This window comes from Choloepus didactylus, chromosome 4, assembly GCF_015220235.1.
Source record: "Choloepus didactylus isolate mChoDid1 chromosome 4, mChoDid1.pri, whole genome shotgun sequence".
Lineage (NCBI taxonomy): Eukaryota > Metazoa > Chordata > Mammalia > Pilosa > Megalonychidae > Choloepus > Choloepus didactylus.
The window spans coordinates 35,449,672-35,469,560 of record NC_051310.1 but is presented as its reverse complement, the minus strand read 5'-3'; the positions used below and the strand labels follow the sequence as shown (position 1 = coordinate 35,469,560).

Below are 19,889 nucleotides of genomic sequence, written 5' to 3'. Positions count from 1 at the left end.
AATCTTCCTTACACAATAACACATTTTGTCTTCAACATAACAACAACAAAAAGCCATCAAAGGCTCTCCAGCTGGCTTGCAAATACTCTGATATCAATACCCCTGACTCTGCTAATGGGCAAAAGAGGAATGTCTTGGCAATTCCATCGAGTGGGAGTTCTGAAGAGAAAGGGAATATCGTTGGTCTGTAGAAAGAGGGTGGGAAGATTCAGAGATCCCTTCATGTGCAAAGCCATAACACAGGTGAACTGGGGATTATAGAAACAGTGACCTCATCCTGGAGAGCTACAGGATCCCCTCACCCTGGAGAAGGTACTGTACCTATACTTTCATTAAACCAGTCTTGTTTGGGAAAAGAGGGTGTCTCCCTTTAATGAAGAACTCTGATGTTTTTTAGAATGTTTGCTTCCTCAGTGAGATACACACCAGGAATTTGCCCTATGAAAAACGGTACTGTGTTTCATGTAAAGAGAGTTTAGAGACAAAAGTTTTATTTAAATGAGTCTTTTTCTGCATAACTAGTTATCAGAGATAAACATCAGGGTATTGTGTAGCATGTCTGACCTCACTCTAATTATTTCATTTGCATGTGACCTATGGATTTTCCACCTAAGAGGGAACATTAACATTTCAGGAATTTTTTCCTAAGTTATATTCTCAAAGGTCTTTTATACTTTATGTAGAATCCTTTTCATTTAAACTTGGAAGTCATTTTACTCAAGTCATTAGTTGGTATTCTAGGGAACTCTATATACAAAAGTTTGTAAAGCCACTGCTAATAGCTATACTTCTTAAAAGACCTTGCTAGTAGATGATTAACTTCTCCACATAAATCCCAAATCTCCAACTATGTAAACTCAGGTACAAAATGTTCATCTGTCACCAAGCGAAAGACAGAGACAGTGAACACTGGTGGCCCAGTGCCTGGGCTATTTCTTAGTCTAAGCTAATCTGCTAGAGACAAACCAGAAACGTGGAGTTTTGGCTTTGACACGAAGCAGACAGTCCCACATTCAAATACAGCTCTGCCACTGACTAGCTAAGGAAACTTAGCAGTTACTTATCCTCTCTGAGCCTCAATTTTATCTTGCGTGAAACAGAGTAAACACTACCTACCTTGTAGGGTCACTGTGAATATGAGACAATATGTATAAAACTCTGGCATGTGGAAACAGCCCCCAAAATGGTAGCTATTATTGTGATTCAGCCATCAGGTGAGTTAGGGAAAGTTAAAAGTGTTAGGGGTGGCAGTTTTCATGATGTCGCTTTGAGATACGGGCCTCTCATCCCTTCTCTGGCCTCTGACGGGTCGTACAGAGAACTCAAGGGGGTCTTTATGACTTGGGGAATCCTCATAGGCGTTTGGGATAGGTGTTTTGGATACCCATTCTCTCTGCCTGCCTCTGGATATGGCAAGGTGGGAAAGGAGACATGGCCCCCACTGGAACTTCCTTATCAGTCATCCACTCTCATCTACCAACTGCCCCAAGATCCTTATAGCCTAGAGCTGTGGACATTACCAAGGCCCAAAGCCAGGATGAACACTGTGTGTGTGTGTGTGTGTGTGTGTATGTGTGTGTGTGTGTGTGTGTGTGTGTGGAAACTTTTTTCAAGGATATTCAAGTTGCCAATTTTCTTATAGTTAATCTAGCATCATTTTGCAGGTCAAGAAACTGATGCTGAAAGAAGGTTGCATTGGCCAAGGTTGTGGAATCATGGGAGTTAAATATGAACATTTAAGCTCATCGATTCATGGCTTTCCATCTTCTGAGGGTTCCATTCTGCACACAGGATTCAAGTGTCCAAGGGCATCTTCTTTTGAGAAAACACCAAAAGACAGGAGATGTCTGTGTTGCAAGGGGGCTGGAGGCCCAGGGACCCTGGACTCAGAAACATAAGATAATAACTAGATTAAGGACATGAAGTTTGGAAGACATTTATCTCCTCTCCTAGCTCTTTGAGTATACATTTCCCTAGAGTCATACCTAAAGAATGAAGTCATAAGACCTTGCCCACTCAGAAATTTGCCTGGTTTGTCAGCTGAACCAGGTGTAAGACATTCATGGCCATGAAAGACAACAAAGGCTACAGTGGCCTAGTTATTGGGTACCCCTAGAAAGTAGCAAACACCATCCTCAGGTCTCACCTTGGACACATTATTCACCATCTCCTTGATGGAAGACTTGTACAAGAAGAAACAAATGGTGAGCACTATACTGTTCTTGCAAAATGACTAGATGCTATGGTTCCGTATGATCCCTGCCCCTTAGAGATACCAAAATTATCACCATCCAGGTGACAAACTGGGGCTACATTGTCAAACGGGACAACTTTGCTAACACCACCTTTGATTTCATTTCAAAAACCTACAGCCATCATTCCCTGACTTCTAGAAAGAAATTGTGCCCTCCATGTCTCATTACTAGGAATTACCTGCCATCTTGTAGAGTTTCACACTCAAGTTCACTGCAGAGAATCCTGGCTCCTTCTGTGGCTACATGAAGTGGTTTTATACATACAAAATTAAAGTGAACTGAATCTGAAAAAACTGAAAATTCATAACAAGGCATATCACAACTCTAGGCAGCACCACTCTACTATGTACAAGCCAAAATCATCACAACACTGTGATGTCACTATGTCATCACTATGTCACACAACACTGATTTAGAGACCCTACAGGTCTCTAAATTCTTTCCCCTTGCCCCATCTCCTCCCTACCTCTCCCACCCTTTATAATAGCCCTGAGTTCTCAACTATGGGATGACTGTCAGATGGTGCAGATTCAGTTCTTTGAGCCAGAAATACTGGTCCATTCCACACTTTTAAAAGACAATTTAATGTTGAGTCATTTTCAAAATTACTACACTTGTGAGATACTCAAGAACCTCCCACTGATCACCAAAGAGAATTACAATCATGTTAGACCAGCCCACAAAAACTGTTCATGGTATAAAAGTTAAGAAGTATACAACTTATAGAATGGGAGACTTTGTAGCCTTTGAATACAATTCATCAGATTTAGCATCAGGAATCTGGACTAGATTCTTACGGGCACTGATGCTCTCAGAAGACTTTTAAAACCAGTTGTGGGGTTTAAGTATTATGTAGGCAAACTACCTTAGTTGGGATCTTATCAGACTATATGGGCCTTTTATCCCCATGATGACTTTTAGGACAGATTGCTTCAAAAAGGAATTGATTAAATAATTATCATAAAAGTTAGGATATCTGTTATATCTGGAGGGGTGGGATAAGAACGTGCTCTGTAGTGTTGAAATGTTTTATTTCCGACCTGGAGAGAGGATACATGTGTTTCCTTTATAATTATTTATTAAATTGCATGTTTGTATATTTTTTGAACTTACATTATACCTCAAAGTAAAAGGGAAATAGCAATTATTCATTTTTAAATAAAAGTATTACAGGATGCCTGGAGTTTATTATGCTTGAGAGATCCAAAGTGAAGCCAAAATAGAGGTAAGGTAGCCTCTGGTTCAAGCCACTTATTGGAGAGCTTTTATTGTCATCCTAAGCGAAGTATGGCTGGACAGAGGTCTGAGATCTCTATGTGCAATGGCTCAGAAGTAACAATTTATGAGAAGCTAAAGCTACTGTGTTAATTCAAGAACAATCCTACCAGCCTCTTGGGCCTTAAGAATGACTTCATGATAACCTGAAATCATAGTGATCCATTCAAAACCACAAGAGTAGTATAAAAAACCTAAGACTATAAGTATCCTAAAAAATGAAAAGTTAGAGGGATAGAATTTTGTGAAGACATTTCATACCACTCAGGAGCTTGGTGAGGTGGGAGTAGAATGAATGGACTCTAAAAACACAATTTTCAAGCTAAGGTTCCAAGACACTGGGTCTGAGGTGGGGCCCAAGAATCTCTACTTTCTTAAAAATTCCCCAGGGGATTTTGATCTTCCAGACTGGGAACCAAAATACAAGACACCATGACTACCTCCTTAAGAAAGTCAAGGTCCCTAATGGTTTTCCTTCTAGGCCAGAATAAGAGGTCTGGTTTTCTCTCTCTGCCAGGCTTACCTTTGGTTAGAAATGAATTAGCACACTTCCCACCCACAAACTTTTTAGGAGCAGTGGTTTAGTTTGCCACAAAGAATTTGCAAGGGGGAAATGCTGAGAAATAAACGTGTGGTTATATGAAAATCAGAAAGATCAAGACATCAACATCTCAACATGGTAATCTCTGGATGGAGGGTGACTTATTCCCCTTGTACTTTTTTTTTTTAATTTCCAAATTTTCTATACTCAATGTGAATTTCTGATGTAGCTAAAAAATAATTAATTAATGCTTAAAACACTGATGAGGAACTGACAGCCTCTGCTCTTACCAAACTGTTTTCTTCTTCAGGAGCTGGGCACAAGCACTTGTCTTGATAGCTACTTGGGAGAGAGAGCACCATAATCATGCTGGGCACCACAAACAGCAATCAGGAAGGGTGAAAGGGCAAAAGGCCTGCAATAGGCCAGGGATCCCAGTGTACTTTCTGCCCCAGCTGACTGCATCCTAAGGAATTACTGAGGAAACACAATACTTCTACATCTTTCATTCACTACCTCCAATTTAAGCCCTGAATCTCCACTTAAAGCAACCATTTGCTCCTTAGTCCTTCTTTTAAACATTTGTTTATTTACTGTACAAAATATTTACACCATCGGCTGCAACTGTCTGGCCTTTTCATCTGCTTGACGAATTTGCGGCAGGGATTGGTCTCTGCCAAAGTTCCTGAAACACATCGACTCTTTCCTTGGTGCCTGGTCTCCTTCAAAGAAACTGAAAGGCCAGGAAGGTTGGTTGGCCCCTAAGTACCTGGGTCATACAGGAATAAATAAGAGAACCGGCCAAAATAAGAAACATAAATAGAAAATTTGCCCAAGAAATAAAAGACACTTCCCCTTCTCTCCACATATTGTGCCTTTTCCCCACATTAGCTAGTACCAAAGCAGGATTAGAAAGAAAGGTAAAAAGGCCAAAAAGAACAAAGATCCTTTTGAATAGAGTTGGTGAATGCAGAATCCAGAAGAGGAAAAACTGTCAAAGGCAGCTGAACCAGCACATGTACCCCAGGCTGGAAACCCCTATCTGGGCCCCAGGAACAACACTGTCTTTCCCAGGGTGATGACTAAACTTGCCGGCACATATCCCATGGGAAAACATTTGGGAAAGCAGCAGCACCTTGTCCTGGTCCCTGAGGAGAGCAGTGACCATGTGGCATGGAGGATGCAGGGGGTTAGAGGCCCTGATGCTGGATCCTGGACCCAAGGATGAGTGAGGACAGCACCCATGCCAAGAAGGGACAAATGATGCCTGTGGAGGAGTGAGATCAGGCAGGAACTGTAGCAGATCAGGAGGGCTTGCTCCTTGTGATCCCCGCCTGGCCCAGGGGAACGGGAGCGCTCAGACATACTTCCAGGAGGCCAAGGCATTGCCACAAGTCCTGCCTCATGTCAGGACTCTGTGAACTTGCTGGTTTTTGGCAATAAATGATGGCTTGTAATATTCTTAGAGTTGAAGTGCTTCATTGGGAATGGTAGCTTAGAGCAAATCCTTCTTAAAAACAGCAATTTGGGTAGTCAGTGAGATTTTGGGCCTTGTAAATGTTTTCATTCAAACTGTAATGAAAAAGAACGTCCTCTTCTGAGATGGCTGTGGGTTCTCTTCAATTATTACTCTACAGTGAAGCAAATATATCTTCTTCTTTCTTAGTTTCCCTTCCAGGTACTGGATGGAGTGAAAGGAAGTCACTGGGACAGCAAGGTGTTTACTGTCTTATATTTCTCCTCTATGCATGTTCCCAAAGTCCTGACCTTAAGGGAAAGGACTTGTGAAAAGCACTTAAATTCCTTATCCCTTTTCTATTCCTTCAGTGCTGCCAGAGAACACCATGCAAGAGAGAATGAGGGATCATGAGCATGCTTTCCTTACTGTCCCCATCTTTTGCTACAAAATTTTCTTCAGTAGAAATCTAGGTTTGGCGGGAACCTGAAATCATGTCAGAGAAGAATCCCAGTTCTTGGCATACTTTCTAACTTGGAGGCAAATGGCTAGGCCCAGCCATAGCTCAGTGTAAAGAACAAACTCAGGGAAAAGTATCAGTACTCTTCTGGCCAGCCATGGGCCTCAGCATGCCCCATAACCCTAAAGGAGAATCATATTCAGCACTGGAGGCTACAGCACAGCTGTTTTTTACATTCTTAGGTCTGTCTGCTTTTCTTACTTGGCTCAAATTCAAGAAAAACCTTAGAGTTCTTCTTTATGGATTAATGATCATTTCCAGAAATGATTGCAGGTGAAGCTCCTTTTCCAGTTCTGACACCACACAAAAAATCCTTTTGTGCTATCAGTGCCCATTGGAGGTAGTCCAGTGCCATGGCCTGTGCCTGCTAATTTGCAGAGGGATGAAAGTGAACATGCTCAGGTGGCCACTTCCTATCTGTACTTCTCCTGGCTCCTGACAAGAAGGCGGCAATCACCTTTCCCACAGAGGACTCACATACCTGTCAGGTCAAGCAGTGAGGGCCAAATAGGGTACCTCCCAAGGAGCATTAGCAGAGGCAGTTGGATCAAGGTGTGGACTTGAGGCTTTCAGCACATCAAGTTTCCAATAGACCTGAGCCCTTTTGTGTAATGTCCCTCAGCTATTGAGATCTTCAAAGAACCAAATGAAACTATAGCAGCACGGTTGTCTCTTCATGAATGAATGGGTAACTCAGATTACGTACCATGACAAAATGGCCTGTGGTGGAGATGGGCAGGGAGGGGGTGAGGTAAAGACAAGGCTTGTAGGTGACAAAATACTCCAAACACAGGGGAGCATGCAGCATCTCCTGGCTGATGGATACATGTGTTAGGGCCACAGGTTATGATGTCTGTAATGCGCTCCAGAGAGTGCGGGAGCTCTGGATGGCAGGAGAGCAATCAGAGCATGCCAAAGCCCTCACAGCCCTCGCTGATGGCCAGCTGCAGCATCCTGTGCACCTCTTCATATGAATCATACGTAGGGAGGCACAGCTGGTTAAAACTGGAAAGGCAAGGGAAGACGTGATTAACTCACACCATGAAAAAACAAGGGCAAGGGCTGGAAAGATAATCTTCCACAAGATCACCCATTAGGCCATCAAATACCTACCACGTGTGTGCAGTAGGTAGTGTGCCATGGGTCGGAGCAGCAATAATCTGGAATGAGGGACAGAGGGCAGCAAAGCCTCCAGGTGGTAGCTGAGAGGAGCCTGTTGTGAACTGAAGCAGCCGAGCCAACTCCTCCTGAGTCAAACTGGAAACCACAGTCCAAAACCACCTCATGACCTGACAAAGAGAGCATGCAACTGGGATCAAACACAGTATGCAGCCTAGGAGTTCACCGCTGGGGAAGAAACAAGATACCCTGAAATAGGGATATGAGGACACAGGGAGGAATGGTTAGAGTTCACAACCTCTTCAGGAATTGACACACTGTCAGAAGGATAGTTGATTCCTTGGTTCAACTTCTTTGCATTTCCAACTCACTGCTCCTGTTGCACTCAGCCTGACGGCCCTTAGGGACCAGGACTCCCTTCTGCCTAGACAACTGTGCCAGTTTGAATGTATTATGTCCCTCCAAACACCATTATCTTTGATGTAATCTTGTGTGGGCAGATCTATCAGTGTTAATTAGATTGTAATTCAGACAGAAGGAGCAAGTTGCTATAGCCAAGAGGGACACTTTGAAAAATGCACAGGAACTGAGAGAGGAGCTGCAGATGAGAGACAGTTGAAGATGGCTGTTGAAAGCAGACTTTTGCTCCAGAGAAGCTAACAGAGGAAAATCACCAAAAGAGCAACTAAGAGTGACATTTTTGAGGAACTGCAGCCTAGAGAGGAACATTCTGGGAGAAAGCCATTTTGAAACCAGAACTTTGGAGCAGATGCCAGCCACGTGCCTTCCCAGCTAACAGAGGTTTTCTGGATGCCATTGGCCATCCTCCAGTGAAGGTACCCGATTGTTGATGCACTACCTTGGACACTTTATGGCCTTGAGACTGTAACTGTGTAACCAAATAAACCCCCTTTATAAAAGCCGATCCATTTCTGGTGTTTTGCATTCTGGCAGCATTAGCAAACTAGAACAACCACCATCTGTCTTTCCCACATATATTATTTTTTCCCAGTCAATATGTCCACTCCAATGATTCCTCTACTTTTTTCTTCTAAAACTTTTTCCTTATAACATGGCACAAATCCAACTCTAAGAAGTTTGGTCCACTTGCCTTTTCTCTGAAATGCCATGAGCCGCCAACCACCACTGCATGGGCTTTGAAGTCAGAGACACTGATGTCTCCAGTTCCACACATCAGCAACTGGAGAAAGGCAGTAAGGTGTTAGTAGAACAGTCAGACTGACAAAGACCCAATATAAGGTCAAAATTACCTATGTTAATGTGCAAAATGCGGAATAAAGAAAATACCAGGAAAAAAAGACATCAAGTGAGGTCATAATGCCAGAATAATGCTTTAGGAAAATCAGTTATAATAAGCCAATAGTTTCTAACCAGTGTAGTGAAAATTCACACAGCCTTTTTCTTTTTTTTAAAAAAATACAGATGCACACGTCCTACTCTACATCTAGTGAATGAAATCTCTAACAATAGGGTATGAGCCTATGTAGTCTGAAAAAGTTTTCCCAGGTGCTTCTGGTGAGTACTCCTAATTAAGAACTGCTGCTGGGATTATTTTTAATGGAAACAAAGGAGAAAAAATGAACCCAATGTTTACTGATACTGTGCTCTGGACTTAGCCTGGGAATATGAGGAAGAAAAGGCAGGCTTTTCCTTTTGAATGAAGACCCCAGCCCCATGGCCTTTCCTTTTTCCTAGATTGAATTCTTACTACTTTTTCTTCAGTCCTGCCTCTACTTGATCAGATAAGTTAAAAATTTTGTCAAAAAATGAGAACATTCATGACTTCAGAACTCTAAGCATCCTGCTGACGTTCTAATTTGGTTCAGGATCCCGCACGTTACTCAGCTGACTGTGATAACTCCTCCAATAGCCATGAAGAATGATACATCCTAATCAAGAGATAGGAAAAGCCCACATCAAGCCTGTAGAGCCTTGGTTCCATTAAAAAGAACTTAAAGAATTGCTAAGTTAATGAGTAACTAAAAGTATGATGCGGAACAACTGTTAAGAGACTGTGCCCTTCCTTTCTGCTCACTTTTACAAATTGTTATAAATGCTTTACTTCATGGTAAAACAAACTATACCAGTAGTTATTCCTTAGCCCCCCAATTAACAGCACTAGGCTACATATTTATCAGAAACTTTAGGCAATCTGAAGAGTTCATTTTATTTGGACTTTATATCTGAAGGTACAAAAGGTGATGAAAATTGCAAAAGACTTTGGATTCCTGTTCTCTAAGTCAGTTCTGTTAATAAGGACATAAAGTGTGCAAGACCACAAGAAACTTTTTTCCTTTTTTTTTTTTTAAAAAGAACTTCTTCCCTACAAGAAATAGTTTGCAGAAACATACTCCTTGTAAAGACTATGAGATGTTAAAACTAATAATTTGCATTGTATATTTTATCTGTGAGTAGCAAGTAAAGACAAACTGATTTTATTTTTTGCCCACACTTGAAATATGAACTTCAATTCTGCTAATTACAGAATGGTGTTTACCACTGTAAAAATAGCCAATTTTTGCTTGTTATAGGATCTGAAATAAGAATATATTAACTGTATAATGTGGTGCAAAAACTTCAGATTGGATCACATCTTTTGTTTGTCTCTTTCACTAGAATGTAGCTCCACAAGGGCAGGGACTTTGTCTTCTTCACTGATATATCTCCAATGCCTCAAATATACATGGCACACAGGAGGCACTTGACAAACATTACCTCAACAAATAAATCCCATCATCCTCTTAAATCTACTTTAAATGTCATAAGGATTTTATGAAGACTGTACACGATACCAACATTCTTTACTACTCAAGCAGTATCAGTAGTTTTTGATGACTCAATGAATATTAATTAATTTTCATAAATAATTAGTTGTTTGCTGGTTTATAATTTTCACATTCTAATTTTTAAAAAGCCAAAGAAAGCATCAATGAATGGAATAGTGACAAAAATGAAACCAACTCTTGCATGAAGGACAGCATCTCATACTAGAAGATGCAGTGAGCTAGCTCCTTGTGGACACACTAAAACATCAAGTCAAGGACGGGGGTTTGCAATTGTAAGCACTTACCTCAAGTTCATTCTCATCAAAAATAGCCAAAAGGTTTTCAGGGACCAACTCATTCAGGCCTGAAACAAAGTAGCCAACATAAAGACATATCCACACTGTGGATACAGGTATTTCAACTTCAAAGTCAAGAGTAGACAGAATTTCACCTTTTAGGAAATGTTCCACCTCCTCTTTCACTTGACTGGCCAGCCGATATTGGGCCAGCAAATTTAAATAGAAGATCTTATTTGCATTTGTGACTGGGATTTGAGCTCCACCTGTCATGAGTTCTACAACCTGAAATAGGAAGCAAAAAACAGAGAGGGACAGAATGTGGATGGGAGTTTTCAAGATGATGTCTCCCTGGTATGTTCCATAAACACAGCATTATTAAACTTTTTCATGGTGCCAATCACAAGTTTCTGTTGTACATTTGGCTTTTCAACTCACTTGATTTTATTAAATTATTAAGCTTCAGGGTTTTTATCATGATTGCTGTAGTCTATGAACTACTATTTCTGGAGTATGTACCTGAGTGAGTTCTTCTCTGACCTGGTCAAACAGTGGTAATGCAATGGAAGGTATTTTAATTTCTCTCCATGACCTATAATTAAACCACTACTGACCGCTTCTCTTAAATCTCTCAGCCAACTGAGAGTAAATAAAGCCAGATAAGAAGTCAAGAAGTCTTTTTACGTCTCAGAAGTTTACATATGGGAAGAGCTGCTCCCTCACTATATTTTCTTTTCAGTGCGAGTCCATGAGAAGAGCCATGGCTTGAAACTCAGGCGTCCTGGATTCCAGTATCAGCCATGACAGTAAGTAGCTAGAGGACTTTGGTTACTTTGCCATTTGGGTCTCCCTAGGCGGATTCAGTTACAAGCTCACATTTTAAGGTCTTTAAGATAGTATGCAAGAGGGAATGCTTCATCCACACTAGAGTAGGGATTCTCAATGGATCCAAAATTGCACAATTCTGTTTTTTTTGTTGTTGTTACTTTGCACATTTTTCTTATGTACTACTCTGGACACTTATTTTATGAGCAGGCATTTCTTTCTATAGCCTAAGAAGCAAATTACTAAGAATTAGAATTTATAAATTAAAATCAGCATTTCTTTGGGCCTGGACCTAATTCTGTATTCCAGTTGCCTTGCCATGCTAGGTCAGGAAGATAAGCTCTGACCACATTGTGTGCAAAGGCAGACAACTGGGATTCACACAAGCTTTGGGAAGGATATTTGACTATTAGTGGAATGGTATTAGTGGTGCCTTCAGTTGGTCACAAATATTCTTTGTTATTTTGCTTTTAATTACATATTACTGCAGCTTTAATTTCATCATTATCATTTGATATTGTTTAACCCCACAATTTAAACAGAACCACATTTGCATCAGCAACACTTTTGGCCAATAATTTTCTAATAACAGGTTTTAAGAGATATAGACATTATGCTCAAACAGAAATCATTTGCATCCCCACTGTTAACGTTGTTATACACACTACCGTCCCTTCTTAATCTGCTTGTACAGTGACACTTTATTGATATCAAAAAGTTCTTTTTCTACTGGAAAGTGGGACAGAGTGGGACAGATGGGCACCTGTGTCTTTTGCTCCACTCAAAAGGGCCAAGATCATAAAGTGTGGGACGCAATCGCCCTCAAGATATGTTGTTCAATATGGAAGCCACTAGCCACATGTGGTTATCTAAACTTAAAATCAAATAAAATGAAAAATCCAGTTATTTGGCCATGCTAGCCATATCTCAGGTGCTCAGCAGACAGCACAAATAGAGAACAGTTCCATCACTGCAGAAAGTTTTATCAGACAGCATTGCCCTAGTGGACACTGGGAACATGAGACACACAGGCTTTAGTCCTCTTTCTCACCTTATCCAGTTGACCTGATTTGTTATATTTCTCTTCTGCAAAGACCAGCTCCATCTCACTCATGTCATTGTTGAGGATGAAACAAACTTTAGATTTGTAGAATTCTGGGTCATCTGTTTCAAAGTACTGAGGTGATAGAAAGACACAGAACAGAACATAAATGCTCTTGCTCAGAAATAAAATTAGTAACTGCTTATAACCATTTATTCCTCCATCCTTAAGAATAATAAGCTCAGGGTGGAGAGATTCTAGAATTAATGGCCTCAGTAGAAAATGAATACCTAAAATGTTACCTTGTAATGCACACGTAGTCCTATGATTTGGGCCAGAAAAGAACGGGTAAAGCGAGCTCGGACCAACTGCTTGTAGGCTCCTCCTAGAGATGACTCATAGAGACACTTGCCCACTAGCCGCCCTGCAAACTCATAAACCTTCAACCGCAGATGAGCAGGGCGATTAGGGTTGGGATGTACCTGTCAAAGAGGGAGATAGAAAGGCCCTGGGCTATTTTTCTTCAAGCCCAACCCTTATTCCCTAGCTCCACCTCAAAAAAGCAAGGACTTCAATGTGCAAGTCAAAGAGCCCATCCAAATGGCATTAGTCTTTTGGTAACCACCATTGAGTAATCCAAAGTGGTTGGAAGATAAAAGGCAAAGATGGACTTACATAAGTTGAAGATTCTTATATATTAAAGTTTAGAGCTGAAATTCATATGTTGTCCCTGGTTGAGTATGGAAGCTAAAATCAGTGGATGATGTGATGCCTTTTCTTTAAACAAGAGCTTCTCTCAGCCAAAGCCTACTTCTCTACTCCTGATACCCTCCTTATTCAAAGATCTAGTCCAGAAAACAATTGCTTCTAGTATATTTTGATAAAGTGGCTTATGTAACAATTAGCAGAGCAGACAGTGCATTACAATGCTTTTCAGTCAAATACTATTCATCTGAAATAATGAAGGCAAAGAGGCGGGAAGAAACCTGATCGTATGTATCAACGTTAAGAATGGGACATAGGTTATCAAACTTCCAGGACAGTATCATAACTTCAAACTCTTGTTATTATATTCTTTATAACACAATCCCCATTTCCCACCCCACCCATGGGAAAGTCACAGACTCACTAATGCTTGGTTGTTGTCACTGAATCGGGTGAAGAGCTGATTGGTGGTATCAAATAGTGCCTTGCAGATTAGCTCAAACCATTCCCGGCGAGGCCCTCCCCAGTCCAGAGCTGAAAAGTACAATAAAGATAAAAACTGACTCTGGTTTATGTTCCTCTTATCACTTCTGTTCATTTATCCATCATTTCACACTCTCCCTATTCCTCCATCCCAACTCAACTGAAATATACTTTTTTGAAATCCCATCCCTTTCTGTAGGACTAAAGGTATTCTAATCATTAAGCTATGCCCCCTAGTGCGGAAACACAGGAGAATGGAGATCCCTGGAAATGGACATTCCTCTTGGTTGTACAAAAGTTAACGTGTCCTTTTGGTTCTAAGAGCTCTCCTTCCAAGTCCCTGTATGTCTGTGCTCTACAAGCTCCACAAAGTCACCTGGCTGGTAAAAACTATCCTTTTTTTCCTTGACTCATGGTCTCTTTTTCCCTTGGAAAAATAATTGGTGTGTGTCTCTTTGTGTTTGATGAAAAGGCAACAGGTGAGTGGAAAAGGAGAATTAAAAAAGATAAACATGAAATTTCAAAATTGACCTTCTTCATCCTGGAAAACCACTTCAAAGTTCTTGCTCCAATCTGAGATGGAGAAATTCCGAGTGGCTTTCAGAGACTGGAAAGCAGTGAAAGGGAAGGAAACCATCAGAACACTAGCATCTCTTGGGTGTTAAAGACAAAAACACAAGAGTGTTGCTGTTTTCTAACTAACCACTAGTACTTGGAAGAAATATATTAAACAGAAATAAACTTTATTAATACCTTCTTAGATTTATAATACCATCTTAGCTCTTAATACCATCTTAGATATCCAGAAGAAACATACAGTTGAAGCTATTTTTTTTTTACAATCCCCATTTTATGAATGAGGAAACTTGCAAAATACAAGAAGTAAAAATTAATTGTCAATAATCTGTCAGCATGAGAACCAGGGAGTCTTGTTTTTAGTAAAGTACAGTCTATCCACTAGACATCTTTATCCGCCAGGCTAGGTTCAGACAGGGAACCATGCCACATGGAGACTGTGGCTGAGCGAAAGGGGTTTCCAGTCACACCTACCAGAGCCAAACATCACACACACTTTCTGGACAAGGACCAAGCCTTCTCATTCTTAGGGAATGTATGAACTAGACCAGTGTCTGTGCAGTGGAGACAGACACACATCAGGTGTTCCTCTTCCCTCAGACTAGAGTGACAACAAAAATCATTTCCTTTAATCCAAATGGAACTCTTCTATTGCAGGGACTTGTTAACAAGAACTTTCTTCTGTAACAAATATTTATTTCTGCCCTACATAAGAGTTCCATGAAATTCCTCAGGAACAGATTTTAAAGTCACTGTGTCAACTAGTCTCTCCACTTGTAACCTACCTCCAACAAATTGCAAACTTAGTATAATCAAACAAATAGAGGAAAAGCTTTTTATAAATATATTTAAAGAGAAATTTAGGTTTTTTAAAAAAGATAAGCTGAAGAATATAACCAAATGCTGAAGAGGTTCTTAGTTGGAAAACTTTGGCAAGGCTGACAGAGATGAAACTTTACATACCGATTCTAACAAGGCATGTCTGCTGACCTTCAGGGTGACTTTGGAATGTGGTCTTTTCATATATACCTGCCGAAGTTCTCGCTGGAAAAAGTTCACCTTGTCCTGAAAGGTCTCAGAGCCTCCTGAGGAACAGCAACACCCATCATAATTACAGCTCATTGTGAGGCATCTGTGGAGTCTCAACCTCTACACTCCCATGCATCCAGAGTAGGTGCAATCCCTGCTTTCCATATCAGAATCCCTGTTCAACCTTACCTATGTTCTTATGGAGGGAGCGGATAAAAGTGGCCGCTAAAATGTTCCTCTCCTTACAGCTGAGCTCCACGGGAGGCTGAATACCATCATCTACTACCAGTGTAAGGAGCTTATGGACAGGGTCGGGGCCAAGGTACGAAAACTAGCAGAGAGAAAAAAAAGAAGGCAATCTATAAAACCCTCAATCCCAGCAAAAACCTTCCACAACCCTACCCTTCTGTACCAATAACTAAAAACACGTTAAGCTTCTTTCTCCGAGCTGGTCTTTACCGGGCGCACATGCCCTTATTTTTCACCTCAGTGCTCTACAATTCAAATTTTATTTTAAATTATTTGGGTTGCAGAGACTGCCTTTAGTTAGTGTTACAGATTGAATCATGTCCCTGGCATGTCCCATGACATGTTCAAGTCCTAACTTCTGGTCCAGTGGATATGAACTTATTTGTAAAAAGGACCTTAGAAGATCCTATTAAGATAAGGCTGCACTGAATCGGAGTGGGCCTTAATCCAATATGACTGGAGTTCTTAGAAGCAGAGGAAATTTGGACACAGCAGGAGGAGTGAGGAAGAGACAGGAGACAGATCACCATGTGACAGAGGCAGAGACTGAGTTATGGACCACGGGCAAGCCACCATCAGAATGATACAGACTTCAGAGAAAGCCGGATTCTGCTGACACCTTGATTTTGGACTTCCAGTCTCCAAAACTGTGAGACAATAAATTCCTGTTGTTTAAGCCAACTAGTCTGTGGTATTTGTTATAGCAGCCCTGGCAAAATGAGAAAGTTTTTACCACAAGCAACACTGCAGACCATCCAACATAAAGTATAAAAAGGGTAAAAAACTAAGAAGACATAAAATAGCAAGTAACAACCACCTAAAAAGGTTGGGTAAACTGACCAGAGGAAAGTGATTTTTATAAAATGATACATTCAAGACTTTGGGCAAAAGTTTAGATCCTAAAAACCTAGGAAAGTTTTTAAAAAATATGTATTTTTATATATATGAAAATGCCATTGGGGCAAAAGATAACCGTTGAAGTATTCTGAGTTCCTAATAATTTCTGTTTCTGCAGGCACATATCCTTCTAGAATTTATATATTCTTCATGCCATTTATTGAGGAAATAACAACCCTTTCTTTATTTGGCAGTGAATCCTGTGTGTACAGTGAAAAGAACTTCCAGAAACAAAAGCTGTTCTAGGAAGAAAGGGGGAAAAAAAGGCTGAGAGGTTTCAGAGAGTTGAAGCCTGCTTAGAACAAATCAAAGGTAAGACTGAACTTACTTTTGTTCCTGGACACACTCGGAAGGTGTAAAGGCGCCAGGGAATGATTTTCAGGTAGAACTCCTTCACTGAGAATTGCTGGAGGACAAACATATAGAAAATAAAGTGAATAATTAATAAAACGGCTCTATTTGGGCACTGTAATCCAAATATCAAAGTACTTACCTACATTACCCCCATGGACAAAGAAGATCATTTGATCAGTACTAAAATCAAATAAACACATCAACTATATGCAAAAGAGACATATTAAAAACTTTACTCTGATGATGCAATTTCACAGAGACACATTTTATAATCTTAATACTCAAGTCTTACTACAATTTCCAAATATCTGAGGCCAGGTTTTCACTTTATGAGCAGAGAAGGTATCACCTGCAAACAATCAAATCTACTTCTGCTCAGCCTGGTGCTATTCTGATTGACTTCCTCTAAGTCAATAGACAGGGATCACGAGTGGCCCATATCAACTGGTTGTTCTTATTTTAATGTTACCAAGGATTTACCAGCAAGGGTGGGAGATACAGGGTACTCACGCAAAAAGAAGTTTATAAAAATTCCTTATATGAGAATAAAGAGGGGTCTCTTTATTTCACTTATAAAAGATGAAAAACCAATGCAATAATTTTTTAAAATTAATCAAAAAAAGCTTGTGACATTTTTTCTTTTCTCTTTTTGTAACTGTTCAGTATAGAAAATTTCAAACACATACTAAAAAAAGAAAAAACAGTATAAAGAACCTGTGGTGGTTTGGAGCTATATGTAACCCAGAAAAACATTTTCTTAAACTTAACCCATTCCTGTGGGTGTGAACCCATTGTAAGAAGGACCTTTTGATGAGGTAAAAATTCAGTTAAGGTGTGTCCCACCTCAATCAGGATGGGTCTTTAGAAGTGGAATGAAATTCAGACAGAGAGAGAAAGCTTCAGAGGGAGCTGCCAGAAGCTGAACATCAGTGGAAACCAGAAGAAAAGCGCGAGACCAGGAGAGGCCACCATGTACACTGCTATGTTATAGGGCTTAGGACCAAGGATCTCCAGCAGCCAGCCCCAGAATGCCACGGCGACAAAGTATTGCCTTGATGATGCCTTGATTTGGACTTTTTTCCTAACCTCAAAACCGTGAGCCATTCAATTACCATTGTTTAAGCGAACCCTTTACATGAAATTTGCTTGAGTAGCCTAGGAAACAAAAATAGAACCCAACACCAGCTTCAACAATTATCAATTCATGGCCCATCTTGTTTCTTCTATATCCTTGCCCATTCCCCTCATCACTACTCCCCACAACCCAAATTAAAGTCAGATTTTAAAATATTTGGTACACAGCAAAGTGTTCTGAAGTAGAACAGAATTAGAAATCAATTTTGGTTACAAGATTAAAGAGATAAAATGGGATGTTTGGACAGTTTCATTTTTATGAGGGCTGAATGAATAAGCAAAATACAAATATTAAAAAGAAAATGCCTAACACAAAGAGCCTCTTAGCTCAGGGGCCTTGGGAACTTCACCTTCTTGTCTCTGCCAGAATCTCTCTATTCCACTTCTCTATCCTGATAGTGATACTCATTTATAGATGATTCACAAATTATGGAATGAAAGATCAAATTGTTCCAATATAGCACAACGGACAAACAGTGATTTTTATAATACTAGTGAGAAAGTTTTAGTGGTTAAAAGTCATTTCCTTTAAAGTTCTAAGAGTCATGCCTTGAAACATTTTCCCAGAAGCAATCAAGGAGCAGAATGCCAGAGGTGAAGTAAAGCACCAATGGACACGGAATCTCTAGACAGAGATTTAATCTAGTCCAAACCAAACATTCATAAAAGAAATAGCACAATTTTTTGCTCAACTTTAAGGAGCCTCTTAGTATCCTAGAAAGCCTATAAGTCAATGATCTTGCCCTGATTTTCAGACTGCTACCTCATGTTTTCTGTTAACGAATAGCAATTACATGCAGGCACAGGCAGGGGATTCTGAGGCGAGAATGGAAGTTCCAACCTTTGGTGACACGTAGCAGTACACTTTCTTTGGTTTCTTCACCTTCTCAGGGGTGGGGCACTCAGAGGGGGAATCTTCATCTTCCTCTTCAACGGCAGTGGAGGGCCGACGCTGGGAAGAGCTCAGGTGCGTGGATGGAAGTGTGCTGGTACAGTTGGTGGCATTATAAAGATAAGCCTCAAAGTAAATGCTCACCCCTGAAGTGGACACATTGCGTTCAACAATATTCTTCTCATTCTCTGAAAGATAACAAGGAATAAAGTTTAAGGTAGGAGTTGAAGGGGGAAATTTACCTGTTGCTAGCCCTTTAATACACAGGATTCTAGGCCAATTTGGCTCAAATATCAAATGTCTATGAAGTCAGTCAGAAGGGTACAAACATGCAAAGAACAAGTTTCCTGGGAATATAGCCAAATCAGAGCTTTTCTTTCAACTCACCACTCAGAACGATAATGTCAAATTCACCATTACTGATTGGCTGATTTTGGTATGAAATGCAGGCATGGAAGCAGCCACAAGAATGTAGGGTGAGTCGCAAGAACACCTGGCAAGTCTGCCTGTTGGAGGTCACTGACTTCTCAAATGAGACATTAGAGCTTTCTTCTTCTTGAGCACCAAGCTGTAGGAGAACACAGCATCACTTAACATATATAGTTTTCCGTTTGCAAGGCAATTTACCCTTTACGAAGAACTTTCCTATCTATGATATATCACAAGTCTCACAACTACTAATGAGACAGGTATTTTTAGATGAAAAAGTTATGGCCCAGAAATCAGGTAGAAAAAGAAAAGAGATAGGAGTGAATTAGACCAAGTGAGAATGACAGAGAAAGGAGTCCCTTCTCCCTAACACACAAAGAAAGAAGGTGTCTGCTTACCTCATGAATGGACAAACTGTAATTGTGCTCATCTCTCAAGGACATGGAATTGTTGGTGGGGTTGTCATACTCATCTCGGGGAACTATTTGAAGGGTGTGTGGCTGCCCACAAGTTAACACAAGAGTAGAAAAATGGCACACAATTTTGGTCTTGGAAGGAACCACCACTCCTGGAATAAAGACAACAGAATCAAATGTTTAGGGAGGTGCTCTTCAGGGCACAAAGATCTGCTCAACTGGAGAGTTCTAAAGAGCTGGATCACCTCACCCCTTGCAAATTCCTAGGGATAAACAACACTATTAAAAGGCAGAGAAAAAGAACAGATGAGATTAATTGAAATGAACTTCAGAGGATCATTTTTACAAATTCCTAACCATTGTAAGCACCAAACAAAATGAGAAGAGAACATGAAGAAATCAAAACTTGATAGTTACAGCTATAGTGTACTCGAGTCCCACTGAGAACCTATGAAGCAGACAGTCCTTAAAAACAAGTGCTGACCAACTGCTAAAAAAAAAAAAACAAAAAACTTAGGTGTAAATCTAACAAAACGTGCGATTGTGAACATAATTAACAGCACTGAATTATATTTGAATGTGGTTAAAAAGGGAAATTTTAGGTTGTATA

General features: G+C 40.3%; 1 protein-coding gene across 3 annotated transcripts in view; it reads right to left on the bottom strand.

The window, feature by feature from the left end:
* Positions 1-4,643: 4,643 nt before the first annotated feature.
* Positions 4,644-19,889, bottom strand: part of AREL1 (apoptosis resistant E3 ubiquitin protein ligase 1) — a 46,564-nt gene continuing 31,318 nt past the window's right edge. For 2 of the 3 annotated variants that reach the window (XM_037832294.1, XM_037832295.1), the window contains exons 6-20: positions 19,262-19,431; positions 18,822-19,002; positions 18,384-18,622; positions 16,383-16,460; positions 15,098-15,239; positions 14,843-14,964; positions 13,835-13,910; positions 13,245-13,354; positions 12,418-12,597; positions 12,125-12,250; positions 10,404-10,533; positions 10,258-10,316; positions 8,278-8,367; positions 7,161-7,336; positions 4,644-7,052 (exon numbers count right to left, since the gene is read on the bottom strand). In XM_037832294.1, coding sequence (XP_037688222.1) covers positions 6,950-7,052; positions 7,161-7,336; positions 8,278-8,367; positions 10,258-10,316; positions 10,404-10,533; positions 12,125-12,250; positions 12,418-12,597; positions 13,245-13,354; positions 13,835-13,910; positions 14,843-14,964; positions 15,098-15,239; positions 16,383-16,460; positions 18,384-18,622; positions 18,822-19,002; positions 19,262-19,431 — 1,982 coding nt within the window. In that variant the 3' untranslated portion in view covers positions 4,644-6,949. The remainder of the gene's footprint in view (positions 7,053-7,160; positions 7,337-8,277; positions 8,368-10,257; positions 10,317-10,403; positions 10,534-12,124; positions 12,251-12,417; positions 12,598-13,244; positions 13,355-13,834; positions 13,911-14,842; positions 14,965-15,097; positions 15,240-16,382; positions 16,461-18,383; positions 18,623-18,821; positions 19,003-19,261; positions 19,432-19,889) is intronic. The other variant, XM_037832296.1, reaches the window with a different exon arrangement.